Below are 17,794 nucleotides of genomic sequence, written 5' to 3'. Positions count from 1 at the left end.
TTATGAATAAGAAAAGTAAGGTTCAGAGAAATGGAGATATTGGCTCCAAGTCACATACTAGGTAAGTAGGACCTAATCCCACCTGTTTGATTCTAAATCTGGTGCTTCTTCCCCTGGGGACAGAGATCTCAGCAGGAGGAGGTTTGTGGGGTAGGGGCAAAAGAGCAGCCCTGCTGGGCAGCTACGGCCTCCACACAGGGGGCAGGCCCTGCCTGGGCCTCCTCACCCCTCCCAGCCTCTCAAGCAGCTGGTCTTGTCCATTGTCACAGCTCGTCTGTTTTCACTCATGCACACTCCTTACCTACACATAAATGGATTGTGACACCAAGTTTCTTTTGGAGAAAGAGCCCCAGTGCTCTTTGAAACGGGGAAGCCCCACTGGTTGGTGTATTACCTACAAATAATAATCCTGCACTTGTGTAAAATATACAATTTCCAAGGTGTTTTCATGTCTGTTTTCTCATTTAATCCTCACTCATTTTTAGAGGGAAGGAAGCTGAGACTCTGCCTCCACTCAGCCCCTCTGTACAGCCCCGGGCCGTTCTGGTCTGGGCAGCAGCTAAGACAAATCCCGTCCTTTCCTCTAAAGCCTGCTGCTAAGATGGTAGTGGCTGGGAGGGGCTGGACTTGAAGTTTGGGACTGGGAGTTTACGAGGGCAGTGCTGTGGGCTCACTGCTCCCACAGGACAGCCTGAATCACCAAGGCTGTCAGTGGCAACATCACCAAAGCCGCTGGGACTCCTGAGACCTTCTCATGCCAGGGCCCTCAAAACCTAAGACAGGAAGCAATGCGAGGCAGAGAAATATGGGGAGAGAGGGGGCAAAGGACTGGGTGCACACTCCTTTCCCACAAATCCTTCCACCCCGGTCTCTCCTGACCTCAGGGCTGAACCCAGCAAGACCAAACACCTCTGTTCCACATTAGCCCACTGTTGGCTGGAAGAGCAGTAGCCCAGCATCTCTGCCTCTCAGAGGCGGTCAGCAGATGCCTGGGGTCTGTCTACTGATTACCAGACACACCTCATCTGTCCTAGTTCACAGTTTGGTTTTGTTTTTTAAATTAATGATCAATTGTCTACTTTGTTAGCTCTGTCCTTCACAGAGCACTTGTACCTCTGTGATCGGCCCTGTGAGGTCTGCCAGATAAGTATCACTATCCCTACCTGCTTGACAGGTAAGGCAAAGAAGACTCAGAGAGGGGAGAAACTTGCTCAAGGACACACCGGAACTGGCAGATCAAGACTTACGACTTCTGTAAGTTTCCTCTGGACTCTGCTGTCTACCAACCAACAGGACTGAGCACTGTATTCGTTGTAAGCTCAGACTGGGCTAAGTGCTGAGAAAACCCTTAGCCCCTGTCATCATGGAATTTCCAGGCTATCCAGGAAAACAAGACTCATGCATGCATATGGAGACTTACTCTGTTCCTGGTGGTACCTCATCTGCTAGATGGGGAAATAGGTTTCAGGATAGTTAAGCGCTTATCCCAGTAAATGGTGGAGGCAGGATTTGAATCCAGCCTCCTCTTTCCCAATTAAATGCTATTTTTAGCATAATGCACAGGTCCCAGGTGTGAAAGGATGTAGACCTGAGAGTAAGAGCTGTAGAAACCCGGAGAAAAAAGGAACAATCCATTCATTCAGCAAACATTTGGTCCTGAGCGAAATTTGGTGCCTGGTTCTTAGGATACAGAGAACATTGAGACCTGGTGTCATCTCTCAAGGAGTTTGGTCTAGCACAAGAAGTCAACCGTGTACAGAAAAGGAACATGACCATGCAGCATAAAAGAGGGGCCTAGCGTGTCACGGGGCTTAAAGAAGGCTCCTCAGAGGACGGGCAGAGACTGCACAGCAGTGGCCTGCAGGACTAGATCATGTCACTCCCCAGCTTCTTGGAAGCCAGCAGTGCCTCTCCAGTGCCCTCAGGATGGAGTCCAACTCCTTCATTTAGCATTCAAGCCTTTCATGATGGAGCCCTGCTCAACTCTCAGCCTCCTCTCTCTGCTGCCCCTTGACCCCTTCTCTGGCCCTCCTGCTGGTCTTGGGTTGGATGATGGTCCCCTTTGGGAAGCCTGACACCCGCCTTGAGCCTGTGAGGTGCTCCTCTGCCCTGCCACAACTCTGTGTGCGCCGTGTGACGCCTGGCACTTGCTGTTGGCATCGCCTATCTCACCTTCCTCCTCTACTACAGGGGAAACAACGTGAGTGCAGACGGAGGGCCCCTGTGCCCAGCCTGAGGCCTGACAATAGAAGCTGTTCAGCGACTATTAACAGTGTCCATCACTCTGGTGCTTCCTGAGATCCTCTCACTGCACCAAACCGCCTCTCTCGCCTGCATCAAGCCTGGTCAGCTTGTCCTCCAAAAAGCCTTCTCAAGTGAACTCTCAACAATTCAGCCCTTTCAACAAATGTGGCATCTACCCAACACTATGATCTTCCATTTACTCATTTAAAAAATACATTTGCTGATGCCTGTGCTGTGCCAGGCCTGTGTGTCCTGGGGACAGAAAGAATAAGATGCAGGCTGTACCCTCAAGAAGCTCGGAGTCTGGTAGGGGAGGCGGATGTGTACAGGGACGATGAAGGCAGCCTGGCGAGCGGGAGCGTGGGTAAGGGGACGTCCAGAGCTGCAGGCCTGCAGGGGAAGGTGGGACTAAGGCTGGGTGGGAGCAGGGGAAGGTTTCACTGGGGTGATATTTATGGAGGATCTCTAAGGATGAACAAAGCAGGGGGAACTTCCTGGCAAAGGGAAGTGCAGGTATGAAAGCCCAATGAGGAGGCCGAATCCAAGGGAGAGAGAGAGGAGTGACTAGAGGGGATGTCGGTAGTGTGGCCACAGTTGTGGCACAGCTGTGTGACCTTGACTTACAGCCTATAGGGAGGCAGTGATTTTTAGTTAGAAAGGTGTCTTGGTCAGGTAGATGCTGGGAGTGGAAGGTGGTCTGGAGGGGAGAAATTGCAGAAAAAAGACACCAGCTATGAGACTGGTGAGTGAGGAGATGTGAGCGAGCAGAACTGGCAGGACACTGGGACTGTTTGCAGAAGGCAGGCAAGGGGAGACTTAGTATTACCCTGAGGTTCCTCAGGAAAGGAAAGGGATGGCGGAGCAGGGTCCTTGCTGGGAAACCCCGGGCGCAGCACTGGCCTGAGCAAGTCCAGGTGGACCTACCTCTCCAGCAGGCAGTGGACACAGGGCACAATCAGTCTAGTTAGACACGTCCTCCCCCCACCCTTCTGCCCTCAAGGCCAACATCCCCCAACAACAGAGAGCCAGCCTCTCTGGACGCTGGTCCCTCTGGACTGGAGACCTTCGTGCTCCTCTCCCCGCCCTTCCCCGCCTGCTGTTCTGCATCCAGTCCCGGCTACTTGACAACAACGACACCCGTGCGAAAAGCTGGAAGAGATGACGTTGGGGCTGGGCGCCCACACCTCGTAACCTCTTCCCACACTCTGGGGCGGGACAAGCACTGCCAGAGATGCTCACCTGGGGGACAGGACATTCCTAGATGGGACGGGGCCGCACTCCTTCCCAGCTTCCTGTGCGGTGGAGATGGGCTGGCCCGAGCAGGGCCGGCAGCACCGGTCCCAAGCCTCTTACCCTGGCTCTTAGCTCACAATCCCCTAGAGGCGGGGGAGGGGCAGCCGGACTTTAGCTGGCGGAAGAGGGGCCTCAATTTGCAGGGAAGCCCTTGGTCTTGCAGTGGGCGTGGTGCGGATTGGAGGGATCTGAGAGAAAGGGACTAGTCTCTCCATCACCGGGAGTGTGGGAAGGCTTCGCAGACGAAGAGACCAGAGCGCAAGGTTAATGGGAGGTGGGCTGGAAGGGAGTTGGGAAGGTAGGGCTGTAAAGGATTACTGGGGTTCAGATTGTGAAGGGCCCCTAGAATGTAAGCTCCGTGTGGGGAGGGCGTTTATCAGCGCTGTGTGGTTCATTGCTGTATCTTTGTGCCTGTAAGATGCTTAGGCACACAGTAAACCCCCCAGCCCAGTATTTGTTGGGTGAATGACAAGCTGAGTAATTTACACTCAGTCCTGAAAATAGTACGTTTTAAGCAGGGAAGTGACATGGTCAGGTTGGTTTAGAAAGATCATTCTGGCAGCCATTGTGGAGGAAGGCCCTGTAAGTCTGCATGTGAGGTACGGTTGCAGGAGCAACACTTATTGTTGGACAGCAACTGAGGGAATGGGAAGTCGCCAGCCTAGGAGCCATGGTGAAACGGAATCCCAAAGGTGTGGGAGAGGACTGAGAGGGAGAAGGCCAGCGCCTCTCTGAGGTGTCTAGCGTTGGCAACTGTTTGAATAATGTGTTACGGAGAGAAACTTGTTAGTACTGGGTAGGATCCCAGGCACCAGTCTAACATTTGCCCCACATTCTCCAACCTAGTCGAACGCTCAATTAGAGCAGCAACAGCTCCCAGGACCCCATAGGAGAATATGCAAAAAGGGGTGGAGCTAGGAGGTCAAGTGACACTGCCTTTTCCTTTCAACCTGGTGGGGAAAGAGGAGTTTAGGATCTAGCATGTCCGAAATGGCTGGCTACTAGTCCCCAACCATAGGGCTCAATGCTTTACAGACATTATCATTGTTTACTGGATTTTCTCAAATGCCCAAGGCTAGTATCAGCATTCCTATTCTCCCGAAAATTGGTTGATTTTATAGCATATTGTTGGACAGCAACTGACAGGAATGGGAAGTAGCTCATTAATAATTAGTGGAGCTGAACAGTCTGACACTAAAGTCAGAATTAGGGTTCTGAGAAACTAAAAGGGGGAACCAAGGTGGAGGCAACTACAGGTGTACTGAGTCCAAGCCAAGAGTCAGGTGGGCTTCTTTCTGTCGTTTGTTTCTCTTAATTTGTCCATGCCATGTGGACCATTAAAGTGGTCAATCAAAAACGGTAGCGTAATGGTTGTAATACTGGCTTTAACTTTTAACCATGTTACATTCCAGCTCTAACACTTTCCAAACCTGTAAATTGGAACAAATTACTTTGTTTCCCTGAACTTATTTTCTAATCTGTAAAATGAGATTACATGACATGCTTAGCACAGAGTAAAACCTCCATATTATTATTATTAGTAGTATATTATTAATATTATTACATGATCATGCATTTGTTAAACTGGACATCCCCAAGGCTTCTTTCAGAAGAAGGAGAGAAGCAGAGGTAGCTAAGAAAGTCCCTCTTCCCCATCTGCCAGACATTTCTAGCTTCTTCCCTTTCTGGATGTCACAGGAAGTGGAGAACAGAACAGTAAGATTAGACTATACTTGCAATAACATGATAGCCACTAGCCCATCTGGCTCTAGAGAACTTAAAACATGATGAGTCCAAATTGAGAAGTGCTGTACATATAAAATATACACACTCCAGAGTTTGAAAACTTGATTCAAAAAAATAATTTAAAATAACATTAATATTTTTTACCATTATTTGTTGAAATGTTAATATTTTGGATATACTGGGTTAGAAAAAAATGTACTATGAAAGTTAATTTCACCTGTTTCTTTCTATTTTTTGTGTTTTTTTAATTAAAGTTGATTGGGGTGACAATTGTTAGTGAAGTTACATAGGCTTCAGGTGTACAATTCTGTAATATATCATCTATATACCATGTTTCCCTGAAAATAAGACCTAGCCAGACCATCAGCTCGAATGTGTCTTTTGGAGCAAAAATTAATATAAGGCCGGATCTTATATTAATTTTTGCTCCAAAAGACGGAAAGAAATATATAATATATAATACATTATATTATATATTATGTTATACCCGGTCTTGTATTATATGAGACCTGGTCTTATATTAAAATAAGACCAGGTCTTATATTAATTTTTGCTTCAAAAGACGCATTAGAGCTGATGGTCCAGCTAGGTCTTATTTTCGGGGAAACACGGTATCACATTGTATGTTCACCACCCAGAATCAGTTCTCCTCCCATCACCATGTATTTTCTTTCTTTTAACTTATAAGAGTTTATTTGTGTCAACCTGATGACAATTGCTGGGAAACAAAATCTCAATAGATTGAGAAAATGCTCCCTCTATTTTTTTAATGTAGCTACTAAAAAATTTTAAATCACACATGTGGCTCTCGGTATATTTGTTAGCTACATTGACTAAGATCCATAGCAGGATGTAATTAAGTGCAGAGCTCCAGATGTCCCCCCATTCATCCATTCGTTATTATTTATTATGTGCCAGGCATAATAAAGGATTAGCAGTAAATAAGACAGACACCATTTCTGTCCTCACGGAACCTACACTCAAGGATGGGGAAATGCAACCAATAATGTCTGGTCATGGTAAGTTTTGTGGAAAACAAAGCAGGGTCAGAAGTGATTTTGACATGAGAGGAGTTGGTATTTCTGATAGGGTCATCAGTGGAATCATATTCGAGCAGGGGTCTAAATGATGAGAAGATGCAAACCATGGAAAGATCTTGGGGGGAAATGTTCCAGGCAGATAGAAGAGCAAATGTGAAAGCTCTGAAGTAGGAACAAACTTGATGTGTTAGAACAAGAAGGTCAGCAGGACCATGGTCAGTACCGAGAGTGGTAAAGCACATAGTACCTGGACAAGAAGTGTCAGGAGCAATTCTTGGGTCATTTTTATATAGAAGTGTTGTGACCTGATTTGTCATTTTAAAAGATGATGCCTACAGTCTCTGTGGAGACAGAATAAAAGAAGGTAAGAATGGAGGCAAGGAAGCCAAGTTAGGAAGCTACTGCATTAGTCCAGGCTGGTTATGTGGGTGCCTTGGACTAAGGGGATACAGGTGGAGGAGGTGGGAAGCAGTCAGATTTGGGATGTATTTTAAAAACAGAGCTAAGAAGACTTGCTGATTGGTATGGGAAGAACAAACGGAATCAGGGATGCCATAGTGTTTTGGCCTCGACAACAGAGTGAGAGAGGTGTTGATTCTTTAGTTGCAGGGGGAGCAGCCCACCATCCAATGTGGGAATTGAACCGGCAACCTTGTTGTTCAGAGCTCACACTCTAACCAACTGAGCCATCGGGCTGCCCTTGGACAAGTTTGTAATGACGTCAAGTAAGGCTTTGGATAAACAAGTCTACATAAAACTCGAGAGGGAGCTGGACATGCAATCGAGTCAGCAGCATGTAGTGGTATTTAAAGCCAAGGGAATAGAGTAGATCACCCAGTAGAGAGAAAGTAAAGCGGGCCAAAGGCTTGGCCCAGAGCAGTTCAAAATGACATGTTAGGAGACTAACTTGTGAACGGAGTTGGGGGGTAGGGGAGGTCAGGTAGTGTGTGTGTGTATGTGTCTGTGTGTGTGTGTGCATACACACACTCTATTGCTTATGAGTTGTGTGACCTTGGTTAAGTTACTTCTCTGAACCTTGACATATATCTTATGTAGGCTCATCACTAAACACTCAAGGGGAATACTCCTATACTATCCCATATACACATCTTACTCGATCACTTCCATATTTTAACTTCTCTACGCCCTACACTGAGCTCTTCTAGGGCTATCTTAATCTGCCAAAACAGCTGTTTCCACTCTGTAAAACAGGGATCGTATATGCCTCATCGATGGTGAGTTATATGAAAATTATATCAGATAATGGATATGCTTGACAGAGTAAAAGCTCACTAAACAGTATTTATCATCTTTGTATGTACAATACCAATATTCTCAATGCCTGTGGACTGATAACTTGAGAAGGTAAGAATACAGTAAACCCTCCTTCCCTCCTTCCAGAACCCTAGGGTGCAGAGAGGGAGGGAGAGTCAGCTGGTACTCACACCCAGTGAATCTGGGCAGCGTCAGCACAGTAGACTACAAAAGGAAATAGATTGCTAATTATTCTGGAAAATATCAGGGATGTCTTCCTCTTCCACATTTTATTGAGTGGATCCCCACCATCCACACACTCAAGACAGAAATTCAAGCATTATCTAAGATTCTTTCTTCTCACTCATCCTCCTACATGTTATTAGTTAACAAGGTGCAATCCTCACTTAATGTCAATAGGTTCTGTGGCTTTAAGCAAAACGTTGTATAACAAAACCAGTTGTACTATAGGCTAATTGATATAAACAAAAGTTCCTAGTGTTTTAACATAAACATTTTAACAAAACATTAAAAGAAACATTATTTGAAGACCTGCTGTACTTTCAAAATGCCATAACCTCATCAAATCTAAGATGCCTCCATTAAGACACATTATTTTGTGTAGCTCTAAGAAGAAAAACTATGACATGCCATCGACTTTTAGAAGCATTCAGGTTTCAGAGATTTTAAAATGTGAAGGAAGAAAAGTACATCTTACAACTGATGAAATATGGCACCTCATTCCACCATCTTAGTTCAGACCTCCATCATTTTACCTGTACAAGGGATGGAGGCACCTAATGGTCTTTCTTCCAACTGATCCTCTGCTACCAAAATGAGGCTTCTAAAAGGCCAGTAGTACCAACTCGCTACCCCAAATCCTTCAGTTAGCTTTTCTTCCATTGCGCCCAGCCCACATTCTTCACTTTAAATTGGCTGCAATTCCCTAAATGTTATATTACTTCTGGTATTCATGCCCTTGTATAATTCATACCTTTGTATAATTCATCGCCTTGAGTGTGGCCTGGCTTACTTCTGACTGACTTCTAATCAATAGAATATAGCAAAAGTATGCGATCTTACTCTTGTGGTTAGGCTACATAAGACTAACTTCTGTCCTGCTAGCAGACTGTCATCCTTGTTGGCTTTGATGAAGAAAGTTTCCATGCTGGGGAGACCCATGCGGCAAGGAACTAAGGGCATCCTCTGGCTAACAGTCTGTTAGTAAACAGTTAGTAACCTCAGTCCAACAACCCTGGAAGAACTGAAATTCTGCTAACACCGTAAATGAGCTTGGAAGCAGATCTTTTTCCAGCTGAGCTTTCAGATGAGAACCCAGTCCTGGCCAATAATTTGAAGGCAAGCTTGGTTGAAACCTTGAAGCTGAGGACCTCTTAAGTGTGTCTCAACTCCTGACCAACAGAAACTGAAGTAAATGTGTGTTGTTTTAATCCAGTAAGTTTGTGGTAATTTATACAGCAATAGATAATGAAGCACCTTTTCAAAATGCAGATGAGGACCTTCTGGAAACCTGGGAAACTTTCTGTAGTCAGAATCAACTACTGTACCATTGTGTGTGTGTGTGTCCCACAGCATCCCAGAGGCTTTTGCAGCTTACTCCACAGACCATCCCCTTGTGATCTGACTAACCAAGTAGCACCTGGTCAGTTTCTAGCCCTGTATGTGCTAGGCCATCATGGACCACTTACAACTCACGAGGAGTGCAATGTATAAGGAAAGGCCAGGATGGGGTTAGCGTTTTACCAAGCAGATCGGCATGAGGGATACCCATTGCCAGAAAGGAACTTGGACAACTGTGATTTCAAGTACACATCTCTACTTTTAATTCACGCTGTAAAGGAAGTACTGCCATGCTGGATATGCTATAAATTTAGTTAATTCCACTGAATAAACAGGAAGTGAGGTGGGGTCCCACAAGAGTCCAGTCAGGTTTAGTAACTCAGCCAGAAAGCCTGTTAAGTTCTTGAACAATTTAGGTCAAAATGAGTTTTGATCTAAGTTCATTCATAACCAACAAATTGGCTATTTTTCTTCTCACCCACTGCCCCAATCTCTCTTCCACAGTATTTTAAAGCTTTTATTTAAATGGCATCTCCTCCTCAATGAGGCTATCAAGTGGACTCATATAATAGTTAGTAGCAGCTTCCAACATCTCTGTGAGTTTAAAATTCTGTGAGTTTAGAAGCTGACCCTCCCCAAACCTGGCTATTGCTGCTGCCTCAGATACTCCGGTCACTCTAGCAAGACAGAAAGAGCAGAAGGGGCAAGCCAAACCTCACTAATAGTGCAGCAACATCAGAATCCCATATTCTCTAGTGCAGCCAAGCCAAGTTGTTTACCATCCTCCATTACCCCTCATTCTTGTTCCCAGATGAATTTGAAGCTGGAGTTGCACCGTCGGTTAAGTAGCCTAAACCCAATCTTAAAGACTAATTACAGAAAAAACTAAGAAGAGTCCCCTCTGGAGATCCTTGCCAACCTTTCTGTGGGAAAAAGAAACTCTTCTTTCTCTAATGCAATACACTGGCTAATATGCTGAAACCAACTGGGTGGGTATCTGAGCACCAGAGAGGATCCCCCAAAAAGCCTCATGTGATTCATTACCGTCCCAGCTAAAAGTAATGACAGCATTACAATCACAGAGGGTCATGATTCACATACATGCCCTCAATTCTCATGTCACTTCCCATTAAGGCAAAGAATGGGGGTAACAAGGAGGTGACAGGTCCTTGCCGTGAGAGCTGTTTGTCAGCGTCTACTCTGAGTCAGTCCCTGGAAGCTGGGTTCAGAGCTCGGAGACAGGGCCAATGGCTGGCTTAGCAACTTGTCCACTAGGCTGATTTTAGCGTCTTCCTTCTCAATGTCCTCATACGGAGTCCAGGAAAAGTCATGCTGTAGCTTGTAGGCACCAAGGAACTCATGTGGACACCCTGTCCCCCATTCCTAGGGAAGGCAAAGGAGAGTCAGCTCTTGATCAGGGTAGGACATAAAGAAACATTTCCTAATTATGCCACATTTCTTTTTTGGCTTTTCACTTCAGACCATTCAGAATCATCCTCAGAAAGCATTATATTACACATCAGATGTCTCCCTTCATAGAGATAATGGCTGGGAAATAAATTAAGCACATGTATATTTTTTAGTCATGTCTAGCTGGGCTCACACCACCTCCAATTTTCTCAGAAACCATTTACCAATCCCCATGCCTACATTTTCACACATGTGTGCCAAGGATTTTCAAAGACTAGATTTTTGTGCAAAAAATACACATTCTTACCGTTGGAGAAATAATGGAAAAATACTTCTGACCACTTTCCCGTCTATAAAGGAAATAAATGTTGCCAGGTTTTTTCACTATATTACAAGCTACATGGTGCAAGTCAGCATCTCTGAGACCATCTTCTAATATCTAAGAACCACAGAGAGGTAACAAATTAGGCTTTGGAGGTAACAGGCACTCATATTCAGTGATTATCCCGATGAAAATCTGGAAACTGTTCAATGTTTATGACCTTGCTCCCCCATGGCAATGAATCACATTACTGGGATCCAGACGATTTTGAAGAGACAAAGTTAGACTATAATTATACTGTGCTATAAAAAATTCCTTTAGAAAAATTGTATTTCAAAATGTTAAGCATTCTTTTTATTTATTTATTTATTTAGGGTGCAGCTCACAGTGGCCCATGCAGGGATCAAACCGGCAACCTTGGTGTTATTAGCACCACGCTCTCACCAACTGAGCTAACCGGCCACCCCAATGTTAAGCATTATTGGCTTTAAATATCTTTCTTATTTTTCTGTAGTAAATATACGTTTTTTATAACTCAAAACAAATGTCTTCCTTAAAATGCTTTACCTTACTGAACTTGCTCCTAGTGAAAAAAACGTATCTTATACTTAACCCTTGGGCTCATTCTATTTCACTCAACACCTCTATATATTTGTAGGAGGTACTGAAGGCAAGCTACAATGATTAAAATAAGCAAGCTCAGTCAATCCTGGAAAGCAAATGAAGAAAATGAAAGCCTGCCTAAAAGCCATTACTTACCTTCCTGGCTTGTTCTTGCAAATGTTGGATTTGCTCAGCTATCACTTTTAGCTTGTTGGTGGCATTTGCTCGGATGAATTCATTAGCCTAAAGTTGAGACAAAACTGAACTGTGGGTCAAAAAAGGATCAGACTTCTATGATGTTCTTATTTAGATACCAATGTGAAGAGTTATGGCACCTTTGCGTAGGCCTAAAATATTCTTCCATCCTCACCATTTCCCCATGAACGCCCATTCATCTCAAAGCGCAGCTCCAACAGCGCTGCTTATGAGAAGCCAATCCTGATGTGACCCCACACCACAGAATTAAGTGCTCCTTCTTTCCTATTCCCCATAGCTTTCTACCTTTTCACTCTATGTTCTAGTCACACTGAACTTCTTCAGTCCTCCAACATGCCCTGTTCTCTCGTGCTACCAAATATATTGAATATGCCCTCTCCTCCATCTAAGACATTTCCCCCCTTGCTCTTTGCCTGACTAGCTGCATTTATTCCTCTGGTCTTCATTTATTTTCTCATGTTTAAACATTTCTGAAATCATGGATGGGTCTTAATGAAAATCCAAAGACACTTGTGATATAGCTCTTCTCACCTGCTACATAGGAATCTAGCTATATATAGAAAGTATCTGTTAATCTGACCATTACCTCAGTTAAATTATTTACATCACACCTAGTTATATTTTAACTTATATTTACCTTCCAGTTGTGACTTAAAATGAATTTTAAAAGACTGCCCTATGATGCAGACCTGAAACAAAATGATAATGTACACGTAAGACTGCATGTCATATGCTACAAAACGCAACTGAAGGCAATGGAAACTGCTTAAAATAAATCAAATAATTTTCAAAGCTAGGAGAGACTGGTGTTTTCAATTCATGTACTGGGAAGGATTATCACTGAGGCATCAGAAATCTGTCAAAAACTTCCGGTTTACTTTCAAGAAAAGCTGATTCACTTCCAGTGGAATACAATTAAGTTAAGGAAAAGAAATTAGAAGGTTAAATATGAACTGGAATTAAGAAATATTAAGAGAATTTTCTGCTTAGTTGAGGAAGCTTAAGGTAAAAGTCAGGAAGAAGCCCGTGAACAGAAACAGTTGAGTAAGTTGTGCCAATCATTTACCTGTTTCACAAATATGCATTTAGTAACTACTGTGTGTCAGACACCGTGCGAAGCACTGGATGCACTGGCAAACACGAGGCACTTAACTTCGACAAGATTATTGTCCTTGCAAGATTATGTCTAATGCAACTGTCCTTTAGAATATTAAGCAAGTCACATATGTAATTTTTAATTTTCTCGTAGCTGTGTTAAAAGTAAAAATAGATCCGGTTCTCCCAGCGCTCCGGCCGCGAGTCCCAGAGTGCCAGCAGCTCTCCCGGCAGTGGCGGCGGCGGGAAGAGCGGCAGCTGGCAGGCAGCCCAGCTACATGAAGGCTCTTGGTGCGTGGCGGCACCCATCACGGGCCCGCCCCAACGCCAAGGTGCCCAAGAGGAGGTCGGCGAGGTGGTCGGCTAAACCTGCTCCTTCAAAAGTGGAAACGAAGCCCAAAAAGGTGTCAGGAAAGGATAAATCTGCAGACAAAAAGGGGAAGCCAAGGGAAAACAGGCCTAAGTGGCTTACCAAGAAATTAAAGATTTACCTGCAGAAAACGGAGAAACTAAAAATGAGGAGAGTCCAGCCCCTGATGAAGCAGGAGAGAAAGAAGCCAAGTCTGATTAATATCACACCACGTCTTATCAGTGGTCCCTGTCTCTCTTCTTGTACAATCCAGAGGAATATTTTTATCAACTATTTTGTAAATACAACGTTTTTTAGTAGCTCTAGAAACATTTTTAAGGAGGGAATTCCACCTCATCCCATTTTTTAAGTGTAAATTTTTTTTTTTAAGAGTTTAAATCATTTGCTGGTTATTTTTTGGTCCAACCAGAAAATAGTGGGATATTATTGACTATGGAAGGCTTTGACTGTCTTCGGGTCAGCTTAAAATTCCATAGATGGGGGTAGTTTTTATATCCCACAATACAAAGCATATTAAATGGCCATTTGGAGTCAGTCATGCATTTAATACGTCTTGAACATTTTGAATTACTTCTATTCTCCTGTTTTTGGTAGAACTGTTTCCTAAACAAAACCACTCCTTGATCTTGGCTCTCCTTGTCCGGATTTTTTGCACTCTGTACCATCTTTGGTTGCGATAGTCCAGTTTTTCAGTCATTTTGTGAATGTGCTGTGAAAGATTGAAAATTTGAGTATGTAGTGTATATAATATTAAATTGTGAATTTGTGGGACTATGCTGTAACAGCGTATCAACATTTGAAGATATTGGTACTTGATATTCTATTAAGGAAAATTAACCTCCAAATTGTAAGCTGAAAAGTCACTGGAATAACTTTAGAAAAGAATCACAACTACATTACTTTATAGGTTTTTGGTACGTACATTAAGAATTGTGTACAAATTGAAATGTCTGTGTACTTATCCTCAAAACAACCAATAAAATCTTGGTTATGAAAGAAAAAGTAAAAATAAATAAGTAAACCTAATTCTAATAATATGTTATTTAACCCAATATATCAAAAATGATCATTTCAATATGTAATTAATATTTTTAAAATTATTGAGATATTTCACATTTCATATTATGTGTATATTTTATACCTACAGCACCTATCAATTTGGATGCTAAATTTTCATTGGAAATACATGATCTGTATTTCGACTTCAGAAAATTTACAGTTGAAAAAGTTGATTCACACAAATTGTTCCAAATATACTTAAAAGTTTCCAATAATTATCAGGTTTAAAAGCTAAATTAAAACTACATAAAATTTAAAATTTGGTTTCTCAGTTGCAGTAACCATACGTTCCAAGTACTCGACAGCCATTATGTAGCTAGTGGCTACCATATTGTACAGCACAACTCTGGGGAGTAATACAGACACCCAAAAGAAAGATAATTAAAGGTAGCATTATATGTACTCAGGACAACGACGAACTATTATGAAGGAAATAACCATACTTATGTGGTAGAAGCAAATCAAAGAAAGCTAATGAGTGAAGTATCTGGATTACTAACAAGTAGTGGTGAGGACACATGGAACGCATGTGTATAATACTGTCATTTGGATCAGGTGGGGTATAGCCTTCTATAGACAAGAAAGCCTCACTGAGGATGTGACATTTGACTTGGATCTGAACAAAAGGAAAGGGCCAGCCATGCAAAAACTGGAGAAAAATCTTCCAGGCATTTTTGAAACCAGAGCAACTGAAGAGTAGTTAGTGAGGGGGAGGCATAAAAGAGGACAGGACCAAACCAGATCAGGCCAGCCGTTATGGCCTAGGCAAAAGAATCTGCATTTTGTTCCAAGGACAATGAAGCACCTTATGGCCAACGTGAGATTAGGTGGTTTCTAGAACTAAGGTAGTTCCAGGTTAGGAGCAGCCTTATAATAAATCTTTTTCTTAAGGTGATGTCAGCAAATCTGTTCCTTGTAAATAAAAGAGCCTAATTAAAACAGAAATGAGCGAAAGAGTACCTATAATTACTAAGCACATACCCAATCATTCTGAGTAAGGCCCTTTACATATATTATGATTTAATTCTCATAACACCTTATGAAGGTAAAGATGATAACTTCACTTTCTCATTTTAGGAATTAGACTCAGAGAGGTGAAGCAACCTGTCCAAGGTTTCACAGCTAACAAATGGCAGTTGAAGATCTGAACACAGATCAGTCTGATTCCAAATTTCACGTCTTCACACCAGGTCTCCAGAGCTTTCTAAACACACAGTATCTAAAAGGCAGGTTCAGAGGTCAGTCCTGCTAGAAAGTACATTTCAGTATACAGACACTAAACATGCTTGATTCAATTTGTCTCTAGAGTGTCTTTTTTATAGCTTCTCAAAAATTTATAGCATTGAAAAAATGGAGGCAGTACAATAATGAGTCCTCTGTATTTCACTAGATTATAGGCTCAAGTAACAAAAACTGTGTTCCTTCTTTGTTTCAGGCCACTGTAATAAACACGATGGTTACTCAGTTACCCAAGAAAATGTGTGCCTAAAATTTGGCCCTGGAAGCCTCCCTCTCAATAACAGTGATCTGATTAAACACATTACATTCTCCTAATCCATAAAAGTCATACTTGGCTCTCTACCTCTAGTAAAGAGAAGGCATAAGGTTTGAATCAAAGGAGCTTTCCTAAGCATTTGTATAGTCCTTAATTAAAAAAACAAACAAAACTGAAATACAGCGATGAATACGTGAGGCAACTTGAGCACATTTTTTTTTTCTCCCTTCTTTCGCCTCCCCCTGCCCCCACTCCAGTTCAAGCAGCTGTTTCTCAGTCTAGTTGTGTAGGACACAGCTCCCTGGCCCATGCTGGTATTATGAGCCCCCCCCCCCACTGCCCCTCCCCCAGGCAGTCGGTCGCCAGTCACCAGTGGGCCACTCACAGCAGCTCAAGGCAGCCACCGCAGCTCTCGCCGGATGCCGGCTGCTCACACTGGCTGTGGGCCACTGGCCACTCAGGGCAGCACACAGCAGCTCACACTGGCTCCCGGCCACTCACGCTGGCACAAGGTAGTCCACGGCAGCACTCGGCAACCCATGCCAACCTCCAGCTGCTCACCACAGCCCAGCTCCAGGGAGAGCCGTTGTTCACAGTCTTAGCTGTAGAGGGCGCAGCTCACCAGCCCATGTGGGAATGGAACCTGACCTTGGCATTAGCCTTAGGAGCACAGCGACGTCAGCCACGGGGCCCACCCCCAATTATTAAATATTTTTGAGCAAAACAAAGACCTTTGTACATAACCAAGGCCAAATGTGATAGTGTATGCAAGGATAAGGGGATATCATAAGCTTTAATGCAGCAAGGCCGTATGTAGGTACAAACTGAAGAGGGTTCTACAACTGGAAGTCTTGATAAGAAATTAGATGGAATTTGGTTCTTCACAGCTTTGGATTTAGGAGCTCTCTTCGTTCAAACCCTGCATTTTATAGGTAAAAAAGTTAAGGGCCAGCTAAAGTAATTTGCCACAAGTCACAGTGCAAGTTAGTATCAAAAGTAGGATTAAAACTCATCCTAATTCCAGTGTTTTTTTCTGTTATTTCGTATTTCCTCCCTATGTTACTTCTTTTAGTCATCAATAGGTAAGCACTGGGCTTGTCCAAGTCGGCGTCCAATGAATGAGGACGGGGGGGGGGGGGGGGGGGGCAAAGTCACAGTCCTTGCCCTTCCATAAGATGTCAAGCTCTAACATGCTCCTGAGACGACGATCTTACGGAGAGAAGCCTTTGAAGTGCACTATGCACCCCTGCAGAATCTGCATTAGAGTGATCTCACCTTCCCCAGAAAATTCTCGTCACGTGTCAAATGAGAAGCATTAACTTCTGTACTGCTTAATCCAAAGGGCCGTCATAAGGCCCAAAGGAAATAATGTATATTGAAAGTGCTGTGCAAACCTTCCCACGAAGGGACACCGCTCACCGGCACTCAAGAGGTCGCTGCAGGAGCCTTTGGTCTCCGATCAGAGTTCGAGTCAGGCCACTGACGCAATTACAATCAGTTTTCCCCGTGTGTACAATGGACACGAGAACAAACGCTACCCCAACACGAAGTGTCCGTGAGATTCGAGCCGTAAGACGCTGAGCCAAACGTGAACAAAGACGGTTATTTATTTCCCCGGCGGCGTCTCCTCACCTTCAGCACCTGCTCTGCGAGCACCACGAGGTCCAAGGGGTCACCGGACCGGTGGGTGTGGTAGGGGCTCACTAGGGCCAGGCCGCCGGGGTTCGGTGTGAGCTCCACCAGGGCTCCTGCGACACACACGCAGAGCACAGGCCATGAGCGCCTGCCCTGGGCCTGCCGCGGAGGCCGGCAGACTAGCTGCTCGCTGAGCGCCTCTTTCCCCCATCCGACTCCCGCCCCGCGTACCTCCCAGATGTGTCGCCGACTGAACTTGGTTTTCAGGGACCCCCTCAGTCCGCCCGAGCGTTGCAGCGTCCTCCATGACGGAACCTTCTGCTCCCCACTACTCAGGCGGCGCAAAGCGGAAGAGAATGCATATAAAGGCCGGTGGACAATGATACCGTGCTCCCCGACCTTTGGACGTCAGAGCTGCGCAACTGGGAGGC

The 17,794-nt window shown here is 44.2% G+C and overlaps 1 protein-coding gene across 2 annotated transcripts; it reads right to left on the bottom strand.

The window, feature by feature from the left end:
* Positions 1 to 7,848: 7,848 nt before the first annotated feature.
* Positions 7,849 to 17,789, bottom strand: C14H1orf50 (chromosome 14 C1orf50 homolog). 2 transcript variants are annotated; one of them, XM_019751056.3, is made up of 5 exons: positions 17,595 to 17,786; positions 17,361 to 17,476; positions 11,650 to 11,736; positions 10,876 to 11,007; positions 7,849 to 10,541 (listed from the first exon to the last, which is right to left on the bottom strand). In XM_019751056.3, the coding sequence occupies exons 1-5, from the start codon at positions 17,668 to 17,670 to the stop codon at positions 10,347 to 10,349; spliced, it is 606 nt and encodes a 201-aa protein (XP_019606615.2). In that variant the 5' UTR covers positions 17,671 to 17,786; the 3' UTR covers positions 7,849 to 10,346. The 2 variants fall into 2 exon arrangements, with proteins under 2 accessions (XP_019606615.2, XP_088647208.1); XM_088791082.1 differs by lacking the exon at positions 10,876 to 11,007 and having other exon boundaries at positions 17,595 to 17,789.
* Between the last annotated feature and the right edge of the window lie 5 nt (positions 17,790 to 17,794).

The sequence above is a fragment of the Rhinolophus sinicus genome, chromosome 14 (genome assembly GCF_057876585.1).
Source record: "Rhinolophus sinicus isolate RSI-liver-muscle chromosome 14, RSI-T2T, whole genome shotgun sequence".
In the NCBI taxonomy this organism is placed as follows: domain Eukaryota; kingdom Metazoa; phylum Chordata; class Mammalia; order Chiroptera; family Rhinolophidae; genus Rhinolophus; species Rhinolophus sinicus.
Note: the sequence above shows the minus strand (reverse complement) of the source record. Positions and strands in the feature narration are given on the sequence as shown.